This window comes from Anas platyrhynchos, chromosome 2 (assembly GCF_047663525.1).
Source record: "Anas platyrhynchos isolate ZD024472 breed Pekin duck chromosome 2, IASCAAS_PekinDuck_T2T, whole genome shotgun sequence".
Classification (NCBI taxonomy): domain Eukaryota; kingdom Metazoa; phylum Chordata; class Aves; order Anseriformes; family Anatidae; genus Anas; species Anas platyrhynchos.
This window is the reverse complement of record NC_092588.1, coordinates 135,953,440-135,974,859: the sequence shown is the minus strand read 5'-3', so window position 1 is coordinate 135,974,859 and position 21,420 is coordinate 135,953,440. Positions and strand designations below refer to the sequence as shown.

General features: G+C 35.7%; 1 protein-coding gene across 3 annotated transcripts in view; it reads left to right on the top strand.

Moving 5' to 3' along the window:
- Positions 1–21,420, top strand: part of CDK14 (cyclin dependent kinase 14) — a 335,682-nt gene that overhangs the window by 229,279 nt on the left and 84,983 nt on the right. For all 3 annotated transcript variants that reach the window (XM_038173994.2, XM_021271226.4, XM_021271225.4), the window contains one exon: positions 10,299–10,347. In XM_038173994.2, coding sequence (XP_038029922.2) covers positions 10,299–10,347 — 49 coding nt within the window. The remainder of the gene's footprint in view (positions 1–10,298; positions 10,348–21,420) is intronic.

Sequence of the window (21,420 nt, the reverse complement as noted above, 5' to 3'; positions counted from 1 at the left end):
AGAAAAAAAAAAAGAAAGAAAAAAAATAGTATTTTTGTTTCTTTTCACTGATTTTTAGAAATTACAGAAGAATAATCTAACTAGACAAGCAAATTTGGTTTATGTACCCCAAAACTGGGTAATCGCTGGTAAAATGTGGAGCTGTGAGAGCAGCAAAACCATCACTTCTGGAATCACACTGGAATGCCAACATCTAAAGCAGGCTCTGCACATAGTGCTCTGACCTATGGACTGTGCTGGATTTATGCTGTTTGCTCATGCTGTTAGGGTCACTGGAGCTGTTTAGTCATGGATACCAGGTTCTCTGTTGCTACTTAAAAAAACATAAAAGAAAAAAAGAAAACAAGAAAAAGAAAAAAAGCCTTCCTTCGTATCATTCTGTGCACAGAGGTTTTCTGGCTATGGCAAGGCTGCTTGTCTCCATCCACAGATGCTCAGCTGGCCATGATCCCCTTCCTGTTGGTCTGAAATTGTTGTTACACTCTAGACAAAATGTTCTCAGTTTATAGGACTGAAAGACTCTTCTTTCCTGACGGATTTATTTGGAGCAAAAGTTGGAGGTTAATGCTTTCATTTAATTTTTAGATTAGTACATTTAAGATAACTAAATCTTTTCCTTTTAATTAGCTCCAGAGTGCAGGAGGGAATCTGAAATGTCTCACCCAATTCAAATCGATTCCATTATTCTTTAAAATTTGTAAAATTACTGCATTTGAATATATACGACGTGTGGTTAAATAACTCCTGTGCTTTATGTGTCTTTGTGTGGATTGGGAGTTTTAAGACAGCACTGGTGATATCAACATCCACTCAGGCAAGGCTTTGATGCTATAAACTGACCTATGTAAACACAAAAGGATGGGATTTGAACAGAAAGTATTAATAGTTGATAGTTACTATAGTTGTGTGTTGTTTTTTTTTGTTGTTGTTTTGTTTTGTTTTTTAAAAAGTACTGGGCAAGGCACAGTGTCTGTGGAGTTGGGAAGACTAATGAGAGCAGAAACAAAATGTCATTGTATTTCCTGTTTGCATAGATTTAAATAACTAATTTTCATGCCGTGATTTGATAGGACGCACTCCACTGCTGCAGGGAACTAGTCACATTTTACTTGAAGAAACAAGTAATGACTGAAAAACATGGCATTAGTTACTTCTGCACTAGAATGGCCAAAGGTCTGATTATTCTGGGAAGCAGCCAGTGCATAAATGATGATCTCTGACATCTTGATATGTAAGAAGTTTTCTGATGCTGAATTACAGATGCATTTCTAAAGGTAGCTATGGGTAGTTCTACATGAGCTGAACTCCTAACTTTAGTAATTTTAACAGCCTGAAACTGAAAATAAAATGGCATAATTTGTTTTGCCATTAACAAAATAAGAAAATAACTTATATTTTACCTGCCTGCTTTGAGATCTTTGGTTGTTGTCCATCTCACAAATACTGGAAGTAATACAGGAGATACTTAATTCTAAAAGTTGGCCAATTCTTTGAGATTTCTCTGTGCCTCAGCCCTCACAGTTTGCAGATGTGTATATTCACATGCACACAAATACACATGCACACATGTCCTGCTTAGTAAATTACTTCCACAGATGATCTAAAATATGCATTTTAAAATCCTGAAATATGTCAAAAGTCAGGGTTACTTCTGTGATTCACTTTGAAGCTGTCATGACTGCTATAATCTTGAATGTGACTTCATGTGTTCAGACAAAGAAACCCAGCCATTCAGGCTCACTGTGAAAATAACTTATCTGCTCTCAAATAGAAGGCAGTTTGAGTAAATTATGACAAAGTTGAACTTGATGATCTTGGAGGTCTTTCCAACTTAAATGACTCTGTGATTCTAAGTTAGTTTCAATAAACTTTTGAGTCTTCATTCAGCTTAGAAGCCCTATGTGAGAGGTTATTGGTCAGAGAGACTTTAAATGATAAAAATTGTTCTCTGACACATGACTTGGAGAACAGATCTTCAATATTAATATTTTGTTACAGTACTTTAAGAAATATGTAGATTTGCTGCTCTAAAACAGATTCAACCACTGATTGTATTGCTGGAGCAATGTCTCCAAGAACAAAATGGAAGTACGCATTTATTATGTCTGCATAAGTAGAGATAGAGCAGTATTCCAAAGCAAGCTCCTTCCTTACTAGTCTCATGTCTGAGTATTCCTCATTTCTGTGTATTATTCTCTCCATCTTCATTAGATCTTTCATTTATTTTAGTTTGGAGTTGTCCTCTGCTCCAGACATATCTCCTGGATTCAGAGTCCTGTCCAAATAATTGAGCAAGATAAGCCTTTTATATCAACATCTGCACTTAAGTTTCTGGTTTTCCTACATTCTCAATTAATGTCTGGGATGGCCACTGTGTAACCTCTGTCCTGGGAAGTTAAATAGATATTTGTCAGAAGATACTGTCAATGAGCAAAGGGGGAGAAGGTAAGATGTGGTCAGAACAGAAGATAAATGAGGTGATGGTGGACATTAAGAGATGTTAATTGTCAAGGCGAAGAAATAACTTGATAACAAGTAAGGTAGAGAAAATATGAGAATGGTTTGCAATGTTCAGCGTGCCTCAGTTTCCATACATTGCTGTTTCTAGGTGAAAGAAAGTTAAATATTTCATCATGGGCTGATGGTGTGGCAGCCTGAATCTCAGTTGTTCAACAGACTATCAGATGTAATAAAAAGTAATATACCTGAAATACGTTTTATAAGACAATGGAAACATCCACTAAGCACTGTTTTTTAAAAGTGAATCCATAAGATGAGGGTGAAAAGAGTTAAGAGAAAGAGACTCTCCTTAAGGAGACAGCAAAAGACCAAAAGAAACCAGGGAGGGAAAACAACATTCATAGGAAATACTGCATAATTTGGAGTCAGCCAGAGACTGACAGGTACTTCGTAGATTTATTAAAAAAGTCCTGAGTATGTACCTGACAAAACCACTGCAGAGTTGGTGTTCTGACTGAGGAATTCTGCTTTGCTTCACAGGTGATCAATAAATATAGATTTGGTTTATAAATATGATCTATCTACCTGCATCTTCGCAGCTGATTGGCAACCAAAGATTAAGTTTTCATTTAGAATTGGGATGGATTGAGAGAATAAACTCTTCTGACACAAATCCATGCAAATACTGTATATGAGCACATATGGCTTTTCAAACTTGCATAACTGTTTTTCCTACAGAGTTTCACCAAAGCCTGTCAACATTTTGTTACACGCTGAATCAATATCTTGTCTGTTTGCATCTAGACTGATGACAAGGGTTCCCAGGCGAAGTGGGAGTCTCTACTGTTAGAGAAGTCTCTGGCGTGCATTTAGCTCATGACAACTTCAAACTAATTAATTCCCAGACATGTTTTAAGTTAGCATGGACTAGGGACAGTTCCCAGTAAGGAGTATGCCTCACACATATATTGGAAGGCAGAATTGGGAGTGTGCTGTGGTTGTATGGACACAGGACAGTGGTGGTAATTTGGCCAGACAACAGTCCCAAGCACATTTAACTCACTTCTATAGATGTAATCTGAAGGAATTTGAGTACTTGACTCAGAGAGGAATTTGAAAAGGAGAAATAATTTCAAAATTTTCCTTTTCTTTTCTTTTTTTTTTTAGTTTTGGCAAAACTGTAATATGCAGTGTTTCCTCAAGTCTCTGGTATCCACAACCCAAGAGAAGCAGAGTTGTCAGTTTTTTCATCACTCTTTAAATAAAACTGATCAAACTGAAAAGTTAAAGTAACTTGTACATATGCAAGGGAGCCTGTGTGAACACTGCTAAAAGGTAGAGCCATTGAATATGGCACTGTAATGTAGTCCAATGCTTTGGACAATGCTAGCTAATATAACTACATTTTCTGTTCATGTTTAGCAGAGATACTAGAAATAGCTTCTCTCCCTCCTCTTTGCACAACATGTGCTCTGCTAAAGCTGTTGGAAGGGAGAGGTGGAGAGGAGGAGCAATGGGAATAGAGGTTATTTTTCTCAAGATGTTTCACATACAAAAAAAGCCAAGTTTAACTAATGATTGTGATAAAACCCCAGTTTTGAATGGTATTCAGAAAATTCTAATTGCAAATTAGTGCTGCAAATAGGGCTTGAAAATTTTGCTTGTCAGCATGAAGGCTTGTCTTTGTGTCTTAAGCTAACATAACATTCATATTTTTAGGATCAAATCTTCAATAATAATAGCATATCTGAGTGTTCCATATCACAATACAGTGACAGTCACTTTAGACATTTAATTTAAAGAAATATAAAGAAAACCCATTTAAAGAAATTGTGCATTAGACTTTTCAAAATATTAATTATAGTGATGTTTAAATATTTGCATTTAAGCTAATCACATTTGGTTTTAAATAGAGAAGAACATTAATCAAAGAATGCGTATTAGCCAGCATGTTTTGATTAGCAACATAAAAAATGCCTTGAAGTCAAACTGTATTTTAAGTTCTTTGGTTTAGACAAGAAGCTGATTATCAGTAGTGTTAAAAAGGAGCTAAAAATCAAAATGTAGTCTGCTTCTAATTCCTTATGTAGCTCTTCTTACCTCTTCTAGGTTCTTTCAAGGCAAATGTGCAAAAGGTGTAATAGTTCACATGTTTTTCTGACAGATAAAGGAGAATAAAACCTAATGGTATTTTATGTTACTTAAAATGCAAGTGCTTATTTTTTCAATTCTTGTAGCAAACCAATAATTCTTCCGTGGTCTGCTAATAAGCTCACTAGTGAGTTCTGCTGAAATTCTCTTCTGTTTGAACCTGTCCTTGATGCAAGGCTGTCAGATGGAGCGTATTTATCAGGCAGATAATGATGTTTGCAGTGGAGAGCGTATAGGTATATATGTGGGCACACAAGTATGCATATATAACAGAGTTGCTGTGGAGGAGTTGTCTAAAGGAAATAAGAGGCAAGCTTTGTAGAAATGCCACTGTTTCTAAGACCAGTTAATACAGCTGGGTATAATGGATGAGCTTTCTGGCATGTGCTTCCTTTTTTCTTTTCTATGTCTTCAAGCTGAGTACTATTTAAGAGCAGTTGCTCTAAGGGCATACTTTCTGATGCATCAGGCTTGTCAAATAAACCAGCAGAAGAAACTTCTTCCCTCTCCTACCTCTGGCTGCTCACTTCTGCTTCCATTTTGTAGTTATTTCTTCCAGTAGTTTCACTGATGCTCCTCTTTGTGGGGCATAGTTGTAAAATCCTCCATGGCACAACAGGCATTGAGTAAGCTATGCTATAAGGTCTGGAATAATAATATTAATAATAATAAAAGAAAATAAAATCTGTTTACTGTCAGAAGAATAAGTTGTGTAGAATAAACTATACAAGACTACCTTGTGTAACTGTACCCAGCACCTCTGAGTGGGTCAGTTGTGGTGCCCCGCAGAACAGTAACTGTTGCCTCCAAGGCTGGTCTTCTGGAGGTGCATATGTAGTATACTAGCTTACTCTTTGTCTATGCTGTTTTAAAACATCTTAAGAGTAAACAATATGCTACAAGAAGATTGTATGATTGGTACTTCTTTCCAGTAAGGAATATTAATACTATATTTTTGTTCATTTATGTGGTCCTATGTAGAGATCTCTTTATGAACACACCACTTGAATCAAGATTTAGCTGAACTGGTCTTCTAAGAAGCAAACAGTAAAACAGCTTTAGGTGCTGCGAGATTTAAACAAAAAGTGAAGTCTCCTTTCTTTCATTACACATAATGAAAAATTACCTTTGGCTAGTGAAATTCAACACCCAAGTGAATAGCTATCTCTGTAACAGTGGGAACATGGTAGCTAGTGAGACGGACAACTATATATGTGGGATAAAATTCAGAAGATCAAGGTTTGTTTCCTGAATTTGTTCCCAAGATTTGCAATTATTTGCTTGCATAAATTAAAATAATGAGTTTTACTTCAAATTTCAGATAAGCTTGCCATGTCAGTCTTCCAATGTTTTTGTTTAAAATAAGCATATTTAGTAAAAATAATCAGAAAATGTTTGAACTACAAAGATTCAAAATATACCTTAAACCAAATCTTGATCTGTAAATGTACAGTTTTTCAGGTTTCTTTAATCTAGATGTAGACAGTGGGCATATACATAAAGATGGTGAGCTCTGCATACTTGGCAGTGATTTGTATGTACTGAAGCATGGCTACATGGGTGACTGATTATGTGAGTATGTGTATGAAATTCTTGCTTGTACCCATTTGCTTTTCAGTTCTGCAGGAGTGGCAGTACATTTTGGCTACGCAGGGTTCTTTCCATATGGTTGGACTAAGAATTGGACCACCTATGCTGCTGCTTTTCATAAGGCAAAGATTTCTCCTTTTTTTTTTTTTTTTTTTTTTTTTTTTGAGGAGCATTCAAGGTAGTTCTGCAATATTACAGGATCTCACAAACAGTCAAGATCTACTGCTGATGTTACTAATTTTTATGGTCAAATCAATAGGAGCATCTGGAAAATAAATACCAAAACTATATACTTGAAAATATTGTAAAATATAATTTCATGCAGTTAGTCACAGTCACATATGTGTAGCTTTAGATTTGCTTGTTTTAAATTCATCAGTAATAAAGAGCAGGGGAATCCATATTGGTATGTGAGTAATTCACTCTGAAAAGAAACTCAGAGGAAAACTTGGAGATGTAATTGTGAGACTGAATTCCAGTTATCATTAATTGGACACAAACAGGAGTTTCACAGATAAAAGTGAGGAGGAGGTCATGTTACCTCTTTATTGCCTCTGACTATCAGATTGGTGTTCATAGGTACATTATATTGTGTTGACACAATTCAGGACTTAAAAAAATAGATCATGATGGAGAAACTTGAGGACAAGATTGTTGTAGCTTTTCAATTCTGACAGCTCTAAAATCAGAATCAGCTGGTTGTGTTATTTTGGTTTTATTCTCTGAAGAAGGATTAATTCAGAAAAGTACTAAAGGCTGGGATGTTCATGAGACTGGCTTAATTACCCACAGTAGTCCCATCTAGTCTGTGAAAGTTAACAAGCTTCTGGTTGGAGGCATGTCCAAAAATTTGTGTAGAAAAATGAGAACTGTATTGATGGGTTTTCCTTCCAGAATTTAAAGAGAGCATCCTCTAATCTGCTTGCAGTAAAGGGAAAAGAGTTCACATCAGTGGTTAGGAGAAGCATGATCTCCAGTCACAAGGCAAATTAAATAAGTTTGAAATTAAGGACTCAGGACTAAAATTTGTCTCTTGATAGAGAGGACTTCACCCTTACTGTGATTTTCCCCTAGTTCTTCTACTCATTGCCTGATACATATGATGAAAAAGATACTTATTTAAAAAGAGGTTTAGAGCAGGGCAGCAGGCAGGGGAAGAAGGAAGATCACTTTGAGATTATTCATTTTGATTATGCATGTTCTTTATAGCAGCATTTACATAACTGATTCCAATGTTTCCCTTTTTTAGTAAAAACTCATCTGGCATAGCAATGCTTTTTTAATTTTCTTGCAGAACTGAAGCAGATCTTTGGACATTAAGGTCTTAGAGCAATTTGGCCAAGTAGCTGACACCATGTTTCACAGGTGTTTCATAGGTTAAATTGATTAGAAAGAATTTCTGACAGTGCTTTGAAGAAATAATGTTGGATATGATATTTCTCAAATGTTTAAGTGGATGTAACTCTGTTGAAATCAGGGTTACTGTGCCAGTTTGAACCAGCTTAGTATCTGGCCAAACCTAAATGAGGGGTAAAATCAAGATCTGTCTTTCCATAGATTCAGGTTAGCTTTTCAGCAATGCTTCAGGTCAGTTCAATTCTCTTTCCACCTAGTGCTTTTCTGCACCCTTATTAGCCAAACTCCCATGTGTATCTCGGCCTCCTTGGAATACAGTGCTGTTTAGCTGCAGGTAATTTTTCTGTCCTTTGTCGCAAAGGAATGCACAGTGTTGTGATTGGACTATTTACTTATAAAGTATAGAATGTCTTCATTTTCTTGTAGTTTTTATGGGTATGTATTTTTTCTGATTGCACATACATTTGTAATTCCCATTTGTAAACTTAATTTCAAGGATTTGTTCAGGTCCTTCTGAGGCCAGTGCAAGTTGTATGTTGACCTTTGTGGATCTCAGACTTCTCTGGAGAGCAGAAGCTGAATCAGTAAACAACAGATAAAATTTCAATTGTAATGCCCCTCTCTCTTGTAAGTTTGGATCATGTCCTCAATGCCATCATGATGCTTAAACTACTCACCACAGGACAACTAATTCAGTACTGAGGTTTTATTTGTGGTCCTAGATCTGTAAATGCATAGGCAACAAGTCCTATGCCACATTACTGGTACCGAATTGTGGTTGCATCTAGTAATGATCCTGACTACTTTGCTCATTTGCTTTAAAGATCTGCCCTTGGGAATTACCATACCTGTGGTATATGCATTGTGTAACGGGGATAAAAAGAAATTTGCATTTCCTATAGTATTAATCTGGACGCCTCAGGTGTGATTCAACCAAATAGTTTTAGTTTGTTACATTCTAATGTAGTGTAATGACAGCACATCTGAGAGTCACTGAGAGTTGTCTCTTTTTAACTAAAGAACTTTATTTGTTTCATAGTGAAATTAACATAGGGAAGCTGACTAGGTGCTGCTTTAATGGTTATCTATAATAGTCACATATTTTCCAAGTGCAGCAACTTTTTGTTGGCAATACAAAAACTGAAAGCCTTTCAAACTTTTGTTTTATATGTTCATCTATACCTAAAAGTCTTTAATGGTATGCTTAAATCTATTTGCATAAATTTAGATACAATATTACAGAAATTACATTTGTGTTTTATATCAGTGTTTAAATTGGTTATGGTGATGTAGCTTCCACTTCCCAGTTCACTTGTCAGATGTATCTAATATGGAGTGATTTCATTGCTTTAACTGAATCAGTATGATTAAAGCAACAACTTTTCTAAATGTGTAGTAGCCCTCAAAGTCTGCAGGTCTGCAATTTGTCAAAAACTTCTGATAACAAAGTCAATGAGAGTTGAAGTTTTCACATACATTTTTTTTAGATTTAGATTTTTTTTCTTTAGAAAGAAAAGAAAATATGCAAAAGAAGCAAAATCATCCACAATGACACTAGGTTTTTGAATATGCCATAGGTTGTTGCTTTGTTGCATCTTTGAAACCAACTATATTGCCTTAAGTGAAGTATACAAATACAGGAATTGAACACACTCCCCGCCTCCCACCCCCAAAACAAAAACAAAAACAACAACAACAAAACTGGTGTATACATACTGTGTGTACTGTGTGTACATACACATGTAAACATAATGTTTGTCCTGGTTTCAGTATAGGATAACTGTACAGTACATCTATTAACTGACATTCTCGTGAGTGAAGTGGAGACAAAATTAAATATTTTTGTGGTTTTATGGAGGACGTTTAGCAAATTTAGCATTTCTTCACAGCAACTAATGCCATCACACTAGGGTAGATGGCCATGGTGAGTACCAGGCTACACGGTAGGATTTTGGTGTGATGAGGCTTTGTGGAAAATATTTTTATATTTTTCCAGACAGATAGCATTTGTTCCTTCCCGAGTTGCACATATGTCTTGTTCAAAGGACTAACAGAGTATGAGCTCTTCATTTTTGGAGCAGTTTTCACAGCATCATTCTCTGCCAACAAGAGTCCTAATGCAGAGCAAGCATCTTCTTGTATCTGGGAGGGAAAGTGCTTACATCTGAACTTAAGAACTTAATGTTTGGTGAAATGAGCTCCCAATGTACTTTGTTACTTCTGTTGACTATCTGTTATATGTTCTTTAGATAATGAACTCTTATGTAGCTCTCATGTTTTCTGCCTCCCTAAGTGCCACACAGACCCCCACTTACTCTTACACCTCCTGGGAAATGTGACAGTGAGGTTACAGAGAATTGTATTTGTGATAAGGAAAAAATAAATTAATTGTAGATTTTAGGCATCTATTTTTCCCTAGCAGTCGAAAGTATTTAAAAAATACTGTAAAAATTACCTTTTCTGGTGATGCTGTGGTAAGTGAGTTTTTTGCCACAATGCCTTTTTGTCTTTATTGTTTTTTGTTGTTTGTTTGTTTACAAGTATTTTGTTTGTGTTTCCATGGCATTTGCTCCTATGCTGTTTTTCATGCCCTGTCCTGGGACTTGAGCTGCAGTGCTTAAATAAAAATGATGAAAATTGAGAGTAAATAAATCATTTTGAAAAAAGAATCCTGGTTTTAGGATAAATAATTGAACGTTTCTCTTCTCTTCTCTTTTTTTTTTTTTTTTTTTTTTTTCCAGAACGGTTTACACAGTACAGCCCTAAAAACCTTAGACAAGCATGGAACAAGTAAGTCTTTATTTATTTATTTATTTATTTATTATTAATTATTTTATTGCTTTTTATTCTTAAGGAATGCCAACTTCTAGTTATCATAACTTAAAATGACTTTAAGCATTTTAATTACAGTAAAAGTATTGTTCTTTTCCATGTCTCTCAACTTTGAATGTTTTTTGAATTGCTAGCTTTCTGTAAATAGATAGAAACTGCAGAGCATACAGTTTTATTCTTGGGGATGGATCTCAGTTGGTAAGAATACTGAACTCACCGAAACATGTTATAGTATTACTTTAGACCATCAGTTTTGAATCTTGTTTTCTTTGTTCAAGTATAGAGGTTAAGAGACTTTTAAATAATCTGTTTCTAATCAACTTTGAATGCAATGTTGTTTCCAAATAGTTGTCCCCTGTTGCAAGGTCCATCTGCTCATTCCTGTGAGCTAACAACCATATTGTGTATTTTAATTATCTTGACTGAAAAAGTCAATGTGAATTCACCTTATTTTTTTTCCTTTTAATGTTTCCTGATACTTGACACATATATGTCAGATGGAGTAAAATATAAAGGTATTGTGCTCAAAATCTAGAAAGGTTGCCTACTAAACCAGGAATGCCTAGCCAACCATCTGTGTAAACTTAATAGAAGGTTTCTCAGCATATGAAGTTTCTGTGCAGGCAGAATATTTGGGCAGTACTGTCTTGAGTGATTAATATATTTGAAGAAACATATTTGAACATATTAACTTACTTGAAGAAATCATACACAGTATCAGTTGGGTAAGTAGGATAAACAGTTGTTTCAACAATTTGTCTGGCTAGAAAAAAATCTTAGAATTTTGTCTACCGTGTTTTGACCATTATTATTATTATTATTATTATTTAACAGGGCTAAGCCTTTGCTACAACAGCATTACCGTTTTTTGTTTGTTTGTTTGTTTCTGGTACTCATTACGAATTTTACTGTTGGTAACAACTGGCTGTCTTGTTGGTAGTTTACCAGGAAGTTCAAAGAGATAAATCAACAGGAGTCTGAAGCATCTCCTCTTCAGTGTTTACCACTGAAGTTGAAGAAATGAAATATTTTGGTGAAAGAGCATCCTTGTTAAAAGGGAAAAATGGTTACTGGTAGAGTAAAAGTCCAAATTCTTTTTTAATACCGTAATTTATTAAAATTAGTGTGTGTGTGTACAGTTCTGAAATTCATAGCACAGTCATTTGCCCAAGATGTAATTAGATTTATGCTCACTTTGCCATTCTGTTATTCCTTCTACATCTGCTCCTTCCCATCCCAATTTGGTTCAACATGTTGGACTGAACTGGAAAGGCATACTTCATTTAAAAACAACAACAAAACTTTTGAAATTATGGTTAAATGAGAAAGGAGAAATCTCTTAATGTACCAGGATCATTGCTATAACTAGTTGTTGGATATGATACCATCAAATGTACACCTGTTGAGTCAGAACCTTCATTTCTACAGTGCCAGGTGACTGTCATGACCACATAGCTTCTTCTGTATTACTACAGAATCCTTCATTAGGAGTTCTTTCTGATTTCTGTAATGAGGGAGACAATGTTAGCAGAACTGAAGCCAGTACAGACCTTCTTGAAGGTTGAGTGTCGTCAACCTACCTAAGTCAAATGACTTTCAACAGCCTGTAGAGAATTTCCTGACACCTTATTAGGTGACTTTTGTAGAAGAGGCTGTTTACTATACAAGATGTTTACTGTCCTGTTTACTATAGAAGGAGCAATAGAAGGATTAGTTTCTCTTGTAGTTAGTTTTTGTGAAGATTTCAAAGTAATTTTATCAGTTCTAGTGATCATTTCAGGCATCTTGCAGTGTTTGACTCTACCTCAGTCTAGCTGCTTGGAATGATGTAATTCCCTGAAAGTCACAGCTTTCATTTTAAAAAGTTAATAAAATCATCTATTTTCTGTCCTTTAACAAGGAACAAACTTGCAAGTTCATCGTTTCTTTGAAAGTAGTTAATGAAATCCAAAAGCTTGGAAAAGGCAATTATATTACAACACAGGCAATTAGATTTGGATTGGGAAAGAGGGACAAGGAAACTAATACTGATGTGAATGTGTTTGCTTGGGGGCATATACATACGTGAGTAATGTGAATAGATACTGGCACACTATTCCATGCATTCTGCAGGAGCGAGCTGACTGTTTTTCCATATTTTAACAGCAATTAGACCTAGCAGTATCTCCTGTAAATGAATCAGGGCAACAATAGATTTGAATTTTAAAAGCTGATACCTCACATTTCTTTTAAGAACGTTGCATGAAATTTCTGTTTTCTTAAAATACCAAAAAGGAACAAAGCTCAGTTTGCTTAAAACAACTCCTCAGTCTCCGAGACTTCATAACTGACACCACACCACAGATCACACCACAGACTGATTCAAAGAAGACCAGAGCTTTTTCATTTCTAAGAAACCCCTTCAAATTTACACATTTGCAATGTTCCATGCATAAAGGATTTGCAATTTTTCAGCATAAATGAAGGAATCGAAAGACTGAAAGAAATAACAATGCACAGAGTTCGATGCTTCATATGTGCAGTTCTACTATAATACAAAATATTTAGTGCCCCCAAATTATGTATGATTTACATTCAGAATGTAAAGGATTTTTTTTTCTATTGTAAGTCTTTATCTGTGTGCTATATTAGAGTGCTGTTGCTTGTACAACGGTAGCTAAGGATGTATAAACATTTCTGTTACAGACAGCATATTCCCAAGGCTTTATAATTCAACTATAAACTTAATATGTGGACAGACTGATTCATACTTGAGATTTTTTTTTCTTTATTAGGATTTTTCAAATAGCAGCAACATCTAATCTAAAATATATATATGTATACATATATATATATGTATGTGTGTATATATATACACTTTTAACATCCTGATTTAATATGTAGAAGATGTGTTGATGCAAAGATGTCCCATTTAAAATAGAGTTGTTTTAAGGACAGTTAGGATAAGTGTGAGACCTAAAACATGAAGAAAAACATATGTTGGTATTATTACAAAGATACTTTCTCTTGTCGGCTTAGTACCTTTGAAAGATACACTTCAAAGAACAATATTAATGGTCTTGGAAGGTTTTGCATGTGTGCTTAAACTTCAGATTTGATGTATACACTTACTAATTTCAGTGAGATAACTTCTTGCTATTCAAGGTTGGTATGGATACTGGCCTTTGCAACAGGAAAGTATTTTAGAAAATCTCTGGGGCAATCACTATACAGTGTTAAGTAAATGTTTTATGGATATATTCTAAAGTATATACCAGGATGTCTTTTGTAAGTATGCAACTATATATTTAAACAATATTTTAGATGGAGAGAAAAGATTGTCTAGAAATGGTTTACCATTAATGCAGCCATTAATCTCTGCAGGCTCAAGCTGCAGTAAATCTTTCTGCCCAATGCAGGTGGATGACAGTCAGGGACAGGGCTGTGGCAATCCATGACTGCTCAACTCTGCACCCCTCAGGCTTACAAACAGATGGAAGCAATAGAAACTCTTCTGAACAGTTTCAACAGCCCCTATCTGTAACTGTATTCCAATGGTGAATATATTTATCTTCACAGTGCTTCTCTGAGGTGAAGTCCTGCCTGCTACTGCATTTATTGTGGGGATTGAGTACAAAGATATTAAGGAATTTGTCACAGAGAAAACTGCCTTAGAAATTCTAAAACAGTGCAATGATTGAACATGGTGCTCCCAAATCAGGAGATAACATCTTCAACTTTCTGAATGCAAGGAAGTTTTCACCAGTTACTGCGTTTTCAAAACTAAGCACAGTCTACCCCTTTATCTTGTTTGTGTCTATCTTTTGAGGCCATGACGTAGAAGAATATGGGTTTAGAAGTCTTCAAAGAGACTTTCAAAATATAAGTTATAATGTATGTAAGGATAAGTTACTAGAAGGAAGGATAATGCACATCTAACCTTCGTAGAACTTGCTTCATGTACATAAGGTAGAGAAACAAAAAATAAAAATAAAAAAAAAATTTCACAACAAATCCAAGACCTCCCAGAAGGCCACAGCTGGTAGATTGGAGACAAACTAATCGCACCTGATTGCTTACACCAGCTTCCACAAGATGTTGAAGTGTAAAGCCATAGCTGGGCCATGGAACAATGATGCACACAATCTAGTGGCTCTTTAATTTTCAGTCTCACTGAAAATTAGCAAAAAATGTGGAATGTAAGAGTAATGTCAAAGTGAAACCCACACTTACTATATAAGGAGTCAGATTCCTAAAATCCCCTAAATGGAATAGGTCAACATTTAATCCTACTTTTGGGAAGTGTTTGAGGGAAGTAATATAACTGTCACTCAGAGTGCATTAAATCCTTTTGAGACTGAATTTTCTCACTGACTGTGAAAATATCTGAAAATTATGAAGATAGTATTTACTAGGTAAGATGTGATTTATAAGTTTTGTGGAAAATTCTTATGATGTTGGAAGTATTCCAACATTTTGTTGGAAACAAAACTTGCATTGACATTTGCTTCTCTCTAATATGAAGCTTCATGTACATTGCATGACCTAACAGTGTGGAATGTGTTTACAAAATACTGGCCCAAAAATAATTAAGATGTAGTAATGTGATCTTCCTATAGAGCTCACAGTGAATTATGTTTTCACCTTAAAAAAAGTAAAAAAAAAAAAAACAAAAAACACTGTTGAATTACATCTAAACAATAAAAACCAAGAACAGCTCCACCTTCAGAATGCAATGCAACCTCTTTCAATTTGCAAAAGCCTTTCCACAATTAAAAAAAAACAACAAACCTTCCAGAAGAATGACAAAAGAGAACTAATTATCCTTGGGTATATTTGGTAGGACATAAAAAGCTTTTTCAGATCCTTCTGTCATAATGGGTTTCATTGTGAGAAATTAGGTTAGAAAGAAAAGGTGCAATTGAAAACAAATTCTGCTCTGCATGCTCTGCATAAATAGAACTGCTACTTCATAATTCCCCAAAATGGCTATATTTATTATATAAATAAGACTTTATTCTCCCAGCTAGTCCCACTGCTGAGGATTTCTTCCTCCAACAAAATGGCCTCTGTACTTGAGACCTCTCTTCTGGAGGATACACTGTTTGAAAGTTGCATTCCAGGATGGGCTTGCCTATTTTGGGACTGTTATTCTGTGAAAACTTCATGAAGAAAGCAGTGAATGAAAAGAAATGAGTGCATTTGCTTTGAATCTGTATTTCATTTCAAGCCTGACGTAGACCTTGGAATTGTTAAGAGCTGAGATTTGGGAGCATTTTTTTTTTGCTAGTTTGCTTTGCTTTTTTGAGACAATCTTTGCCTTAGTGAGGTTCTGAGTAAAGACAAAACTTTCTTCTCATTGTCATTTTTATCTTGTTCACCCCATGCCCTGTAAGCAGCATTGTTCATTGCAGTGGAGTCTGTAGTGCTGCCAGAAAAATATTCAAGATCTCAAGCACAGCAGGAGCAAAAAATCTGTCCAGTGTTGTTAGTAAAACCTTTTGGATAGACAAAAACAAGCAATAATGGTTTAAAACTGTGCCTGTGCAAAAGTTGGGGTGCATTCTGGTCCAGGCTGGTTTATATACCTACACGTGTGTGCAGTTGGAGCATGTCCTGCAGTTATGCTGGGGCTGTCTCCTTGTTTGCATTTAAGGAATGATCAGGAACCAAGCTGAGAGGAGGGGTGAGGATGGAAACCAGGCACAAAAAGAGAAGATTTTGTAGAAGTATTTTTGATTTAGAGGCATATAAACCTGCCTCTGTCTCCTGATGATTTGGTTGGTGTGATATTGCTGTACTTTTTTTTTTTTTCATTTCCTATTATGTTTCATGTTTCTCATAAATACCCCCTTTATCAGTCATTATCTTATCCCCGAGGGACTTTAGGAAGCATACCGTGGCAAAACCTATGTTAATATGGGATGAAAAAAAAAAAAAAAAAGTCATTTCACAGGTAGTAAATTTATTATGCTATTTTGTTAAATAAATAAATAAATTCTCCGGGATGTGACAGCATGCCGATTGACCCTTTCTGTGCAGCAGCCACAGTCTGGGACTAGGCAGAGCCTGGCAGAGAAGGCCAGCAGCAGGGTGCTGTGGGGTGGGCTCCAGCCGGAGCACTGCGGAGCTCTCTGCGCTAGGAGGAGCGCTTGAGCTGACCCAGCAGTCGCTCCTCTAGTGTTAGAGACCCTCAGCAGCGGGGAATTTTTGTTACATTTTCCTAACGCTATTATTTTGGTTTGTTTATTGCACTAACTAGCGGGGTTTATTAAATTAATTTCAGGGGGATGAAGTTGCTTGTTTACACTCACGTGTCTTTTTGGTGTCTGTTACTGTGCATTGCACTCAATGCAATTTGTTATGATTCTGGCATCATAAAGGGGCTCAAGTGCAGAAGTCAAAGTTCCCAGCCTGGCTCAGGAGTGTTTAGTGCAATAGCTGAAATGCACTGTATGTCTTGTGAGCTTTATGGTTATGAATTGTATTACACTGATTGAAACTAATGACTGAGAAAGACAGATAGAGTTTCTCTATTTATACCTCTGCCAAGATGAAAAAATCTTTACACTTTATATTTGAATGTTTCTTTCATTCTAATTGTAAATTACTCAAATGTTACAGCTTCTGTACATTTGGATGGAGATTATTCCTCAGCCTAACAGACCTCATTGTCATAATGCTTATCCTGATATTCAATTTATTTTTGCTTCTCCCTTAATTCCCCCTCTTTTGTGATGCTGATAGGCTTTATGTATTGTGTTACATCCTCCTGGCCCAGTTAAAAATAATAATAAACCTCCTAACTGGACAACAAAAGCCTTTGTCCTCTCTAATATGACGCTTTTTTTTCTGTATTCTACCAACTCTAGGTTGTTTCTTTAGTATAATCACATTGTTACCATCCTATACCTTTCCTATCTGTGACAACTGTGAAAATACAGCCCTAAATTATATGGTTATTCTTTGTTATGCAACAACTAATTCAATTTCTGGCATTGGACTAGAGTTTTTTGGCATTATATCTGTCCTATTATCTCTGAACCTATCCGTATTTTCAGTTATTTTTCCCTGGAAGTAATTGTTTATTGTTATCTATCCTCTATCTTGTGTGTAGATTTTCTGCCCATGTATCTCACTTCTATTAGCTTCTTTGTACTATTTTTTTTTTGTCTTTGTTGGTGTCTTCAGCATTTAGTTTCATCTAAGAAATGATTCAGTATGCAGCGTATCCGTTAGTCCAGTTCATTAATAAAGATGTTAAATAAAACTGTGACTAACACTAATCCCTCTGGCACACAGCTGGACACTTCCCTTCCAACTCAGTACATTGCCACTTATCATTACCCTTTCCTTATGGTTTGTCAGCCAGTTTTCTGTCTATGAGATAGTATATCACATCCCAGCTCTTCTGAGTTTGTCTACAGAGCAAGATTTTTAGAGAAACTGCGTCAAACACTGTCTCCTGTCACTTTGTTCCACCAAAGATAAAGTCAATTTTTAAAAATAATCAGTTCATCTTGCTCATTAGTAATCAGTTCTTTTGATCACCATTTTGTCTAAGAGTTTACAAAGCCATTTCTCCCTAAAACTGTTTTTGTTTCTATAGTGTCTGTATTTTGTTTTTATTGTCTATCTTTTGCTACTATATTGCATGTCAATGTCCAGCAAAATATTTGTCAAGATTCTCTTCCTTATTTGAAAAACAAGAAAGGAAGGATTTTTTTCTCTAGTAAAATACTTCGGAATGCAGTGCAAATTTAGCTAATGTCACTTATCTACAGCAATGTCTGTAAAGAGAAATGAAGAAAGAGAGCAAACTGTTCGTCTGTGTATTTCATAGAAAGAAACAAAAGGTGCCTTACATTTGTTTGCTATCCTTACTAATTCTGTAAGAATTCCTAAAGATATTGAGACGTATATCAGATAGACATGTTTATTTGGTGTTTCCAGGTATGATTTTTTTCAAAGTATGTTCTTTATTAACGTTTTTGAGTACTTACTGATCAACTCTTTTCAGATGTTTCCAGTTGTGTGTTTTTTCTTTTCCTTATGCATTTTTACATGCCAACATTTTATTAATTTCTCAGAATTATGTTTTTGGTAGTCTGTTACTCATGTGTTGCCATAGTGTCTGTGTTCATTTCTTGGTTTGAAGTCTAATATGTTCTGATCAGAGGCACCAAGCATCTTTATATCCTCATATTTCTAAGTCTGGCCTGTTGCTACAATTCTGTACTGTTGGACTCTCTGCTAAAATCTTTGTTCTCCAGAAAATGACATTGCTGACAAAATTTAGTCTGAGATGTGTTTTGAAAATATTGGCCTGAAGAACTGAAGACATACTTTGAAGTCAATAATGTAAATGAAGTAGACCTTACCGCTGGATATGTCATTATTTGTGTGTGTCCGCTACAGACAAGATTTTTCCAAAATGAATGCCAAAATGATAGGCATCTTAAAAATTGGACTGGCATTTGAAAATGCTTAGCACTAAAGCAACTGTCGTTGGTGTAAGCGGGTTGACATTTTCAACTGCTTATTGTCATGTGTTACAGATAATTTTTCTTCAACTGAACAGTTTCTGTGATTCTTACCTTAGGGTCTCAGAAATTTGTATCATTTTGAGATACAGTGCAGAGAGGCAATAAGTGCTATAATATCAATAATGCCACAGACTTTTGCCACCTCTGCAAATACTTCAAGGCAATCTCAAAACCCATGCTATTTGGCTCAATTGCTAGCCAAGACTTATGACAGTAGTTAAGGTTTCTGCACTAGTAAAAACATCACAAAGTATCTTCACTTAAAATACTCATTTTAATGACTTTTATGATGATTTGATGCACCACCTTTTGTGCAGTAGAATGGTAATCACAGCTATTCAGATATTACCATTCCATCGCTATCTCCTGCAATGTTCTCCCAAAATTTTTTGCAATTTGACCACAAAATCTTAAAATGCCTCTTCCTCATTGCTTCCTTTCCTGTGTTTCTGGTTGTGGCACTTCTTTCCTGCCATGTAGGACTAAGAAACTAGAATTGTTGCTTTTTCATGCAATGTTTTTGAATTGATGGTACAAAGACATACCGTGTTGTAGGAGACTAGTGGAAAACATTGATTTGCTTCAAAACTTGGACTTATTTGCTAGCTAAACAGTTTTCGTAATTAAATTTATTGATGTCTTTCAGAAGCTTATTTTAGAAAGTTTGAAGCTATTGTTTGAGAATTTGTGAAAGATGTTGGCTGCAGGCAAATCAGCATGTATATAGGTTCAGTGTCTGCTTGACCTGATTGTCAAAATGGGAAGATAGGAGATAATAATCCTTGCTGCTGTATTAAAATGGAGAGGTTAGATTATATATCTTCAGCAATACGCTGTGAATAAAGAGACTCAGCATAGGACTGGTGCACCTGTCATTGCTGGAGGGCAAAGAGGCAAGTGGTTCCAAAGGGAACTGACCTTTTTCTTTTAGGCATTGAGTCAATCCTATATCCTAAGGCACATGATCTGCGCTAAAATTATTATAACTCTCCTGGTATTAGGCTGAACAACAGACTCTGGTGAGAATCTATGAAAAGAAAACATAAAATGAGGGTGATGGTGGTTCGTGTATTCTTTTAAATTAAACCTATATAGGAAATGCTTTCTGTAATTCTGAAAGATTTCACTAAAGCTGTTAAGTTGTTTTCTGATTAGGATAAACTTAAATGAGGTTTAAAATAAAATTTTGAAATTTTGTTTGTCTGAATTAGTGGGTTGCTGGATACCAAAATGTAAATTATGGTGTTTATCGGTGGATATGAATTCACAAAAAAGATAATAAAAAATAACTGCATCCTTTTAAATAATGTAATGTATAACATGGTGTATATCCACTGTCTGCTACTTCAGCTGAATTTATATCCATAAGATCTGATTTACAAATAGACAACTTTCTGTTAAATTATTCACATCTCATAATAATTGATCTTACGGAGTTGATCTTATGCTGAAGCATATTTGATCATAAATTCAATGAAAGCAGCCACCATCTTTGTGATGTTTGTCCAGCTAAATCCTTCAGTGAATAAAATAATAAAGATGCCAGCTGTGTGTGTTTTATGATCACTGCTGCAGTAGGAGGGTGAAAATACAAATGAATAAAAGCTCTAATTTTCCATGCTGAATTTGTAATCTCAGAATCTTACTGCAAAGAATTTAAATGGAAAAAAGATTTGTATTTACATCTGTTAATACATAAATGTATTGTTTGCTTTTATTTAGGAACACAGAAGTTAGGAATGGACCATTCTTTTTTGAATTGCCTTCGTTGGTTAGATTCTATAGCAATCTTAAAGCTGTTTTCTACTTCCTCCAACTAATTTTACCACCCTGATATAAAAAATCATGCCCCGGAATATTACGGGCCTTCCTTCAGCATTATGACTGTTGTGGACTAGGGTGTTCTGTTCCTTTTATTTCTTTCATATTTGATCCTTAAAGTGCCCTTGAGTCAAGCTTTATTCTGCAACCATGAGGGCATGAATCTTTCCTGAGATGTTGACAGATAGTGTTTGGTGAATATCATTTTTCTGTCAGATACAGCCTATGTCTCTACTGCTAACTAAAGCAGAGCCAGGGACTATCTTCTGGCCCTGAGGCCATGTGGCAGACCTTAGCTACATCTGTACTAGGTAACGCTTGGGCATGCATCTCCTGAGGGTTTTATGTGGTTCCCTTGCAGCTGGAGGTGCAATTATTATTTTGGGGCTGTTTGGTATTAGGTTTTGAATTCAAAAATTCCAGAATAGCCCAAGAACCATGCTTCAGACCACAGAAACTGTATTTTCTAGCATAAGCTTGAAGAAAATGTGTTGCGTGCCCCACTTATAGGAGGCTGGCATGTTCCAAAAAAGGTTTGGAATGGTTCCTGGCATGGGTTGCCCTGTGAACAATGCCCAGGAATGGTTTTGGATCATGCTAGTTGGCATGGGTCAAAATTATCCAAGGAGCAGTGGGAACACTCAGCAATTGAGTGAATGGTCAGGCTTTCTCCCTAGCCCTGCTT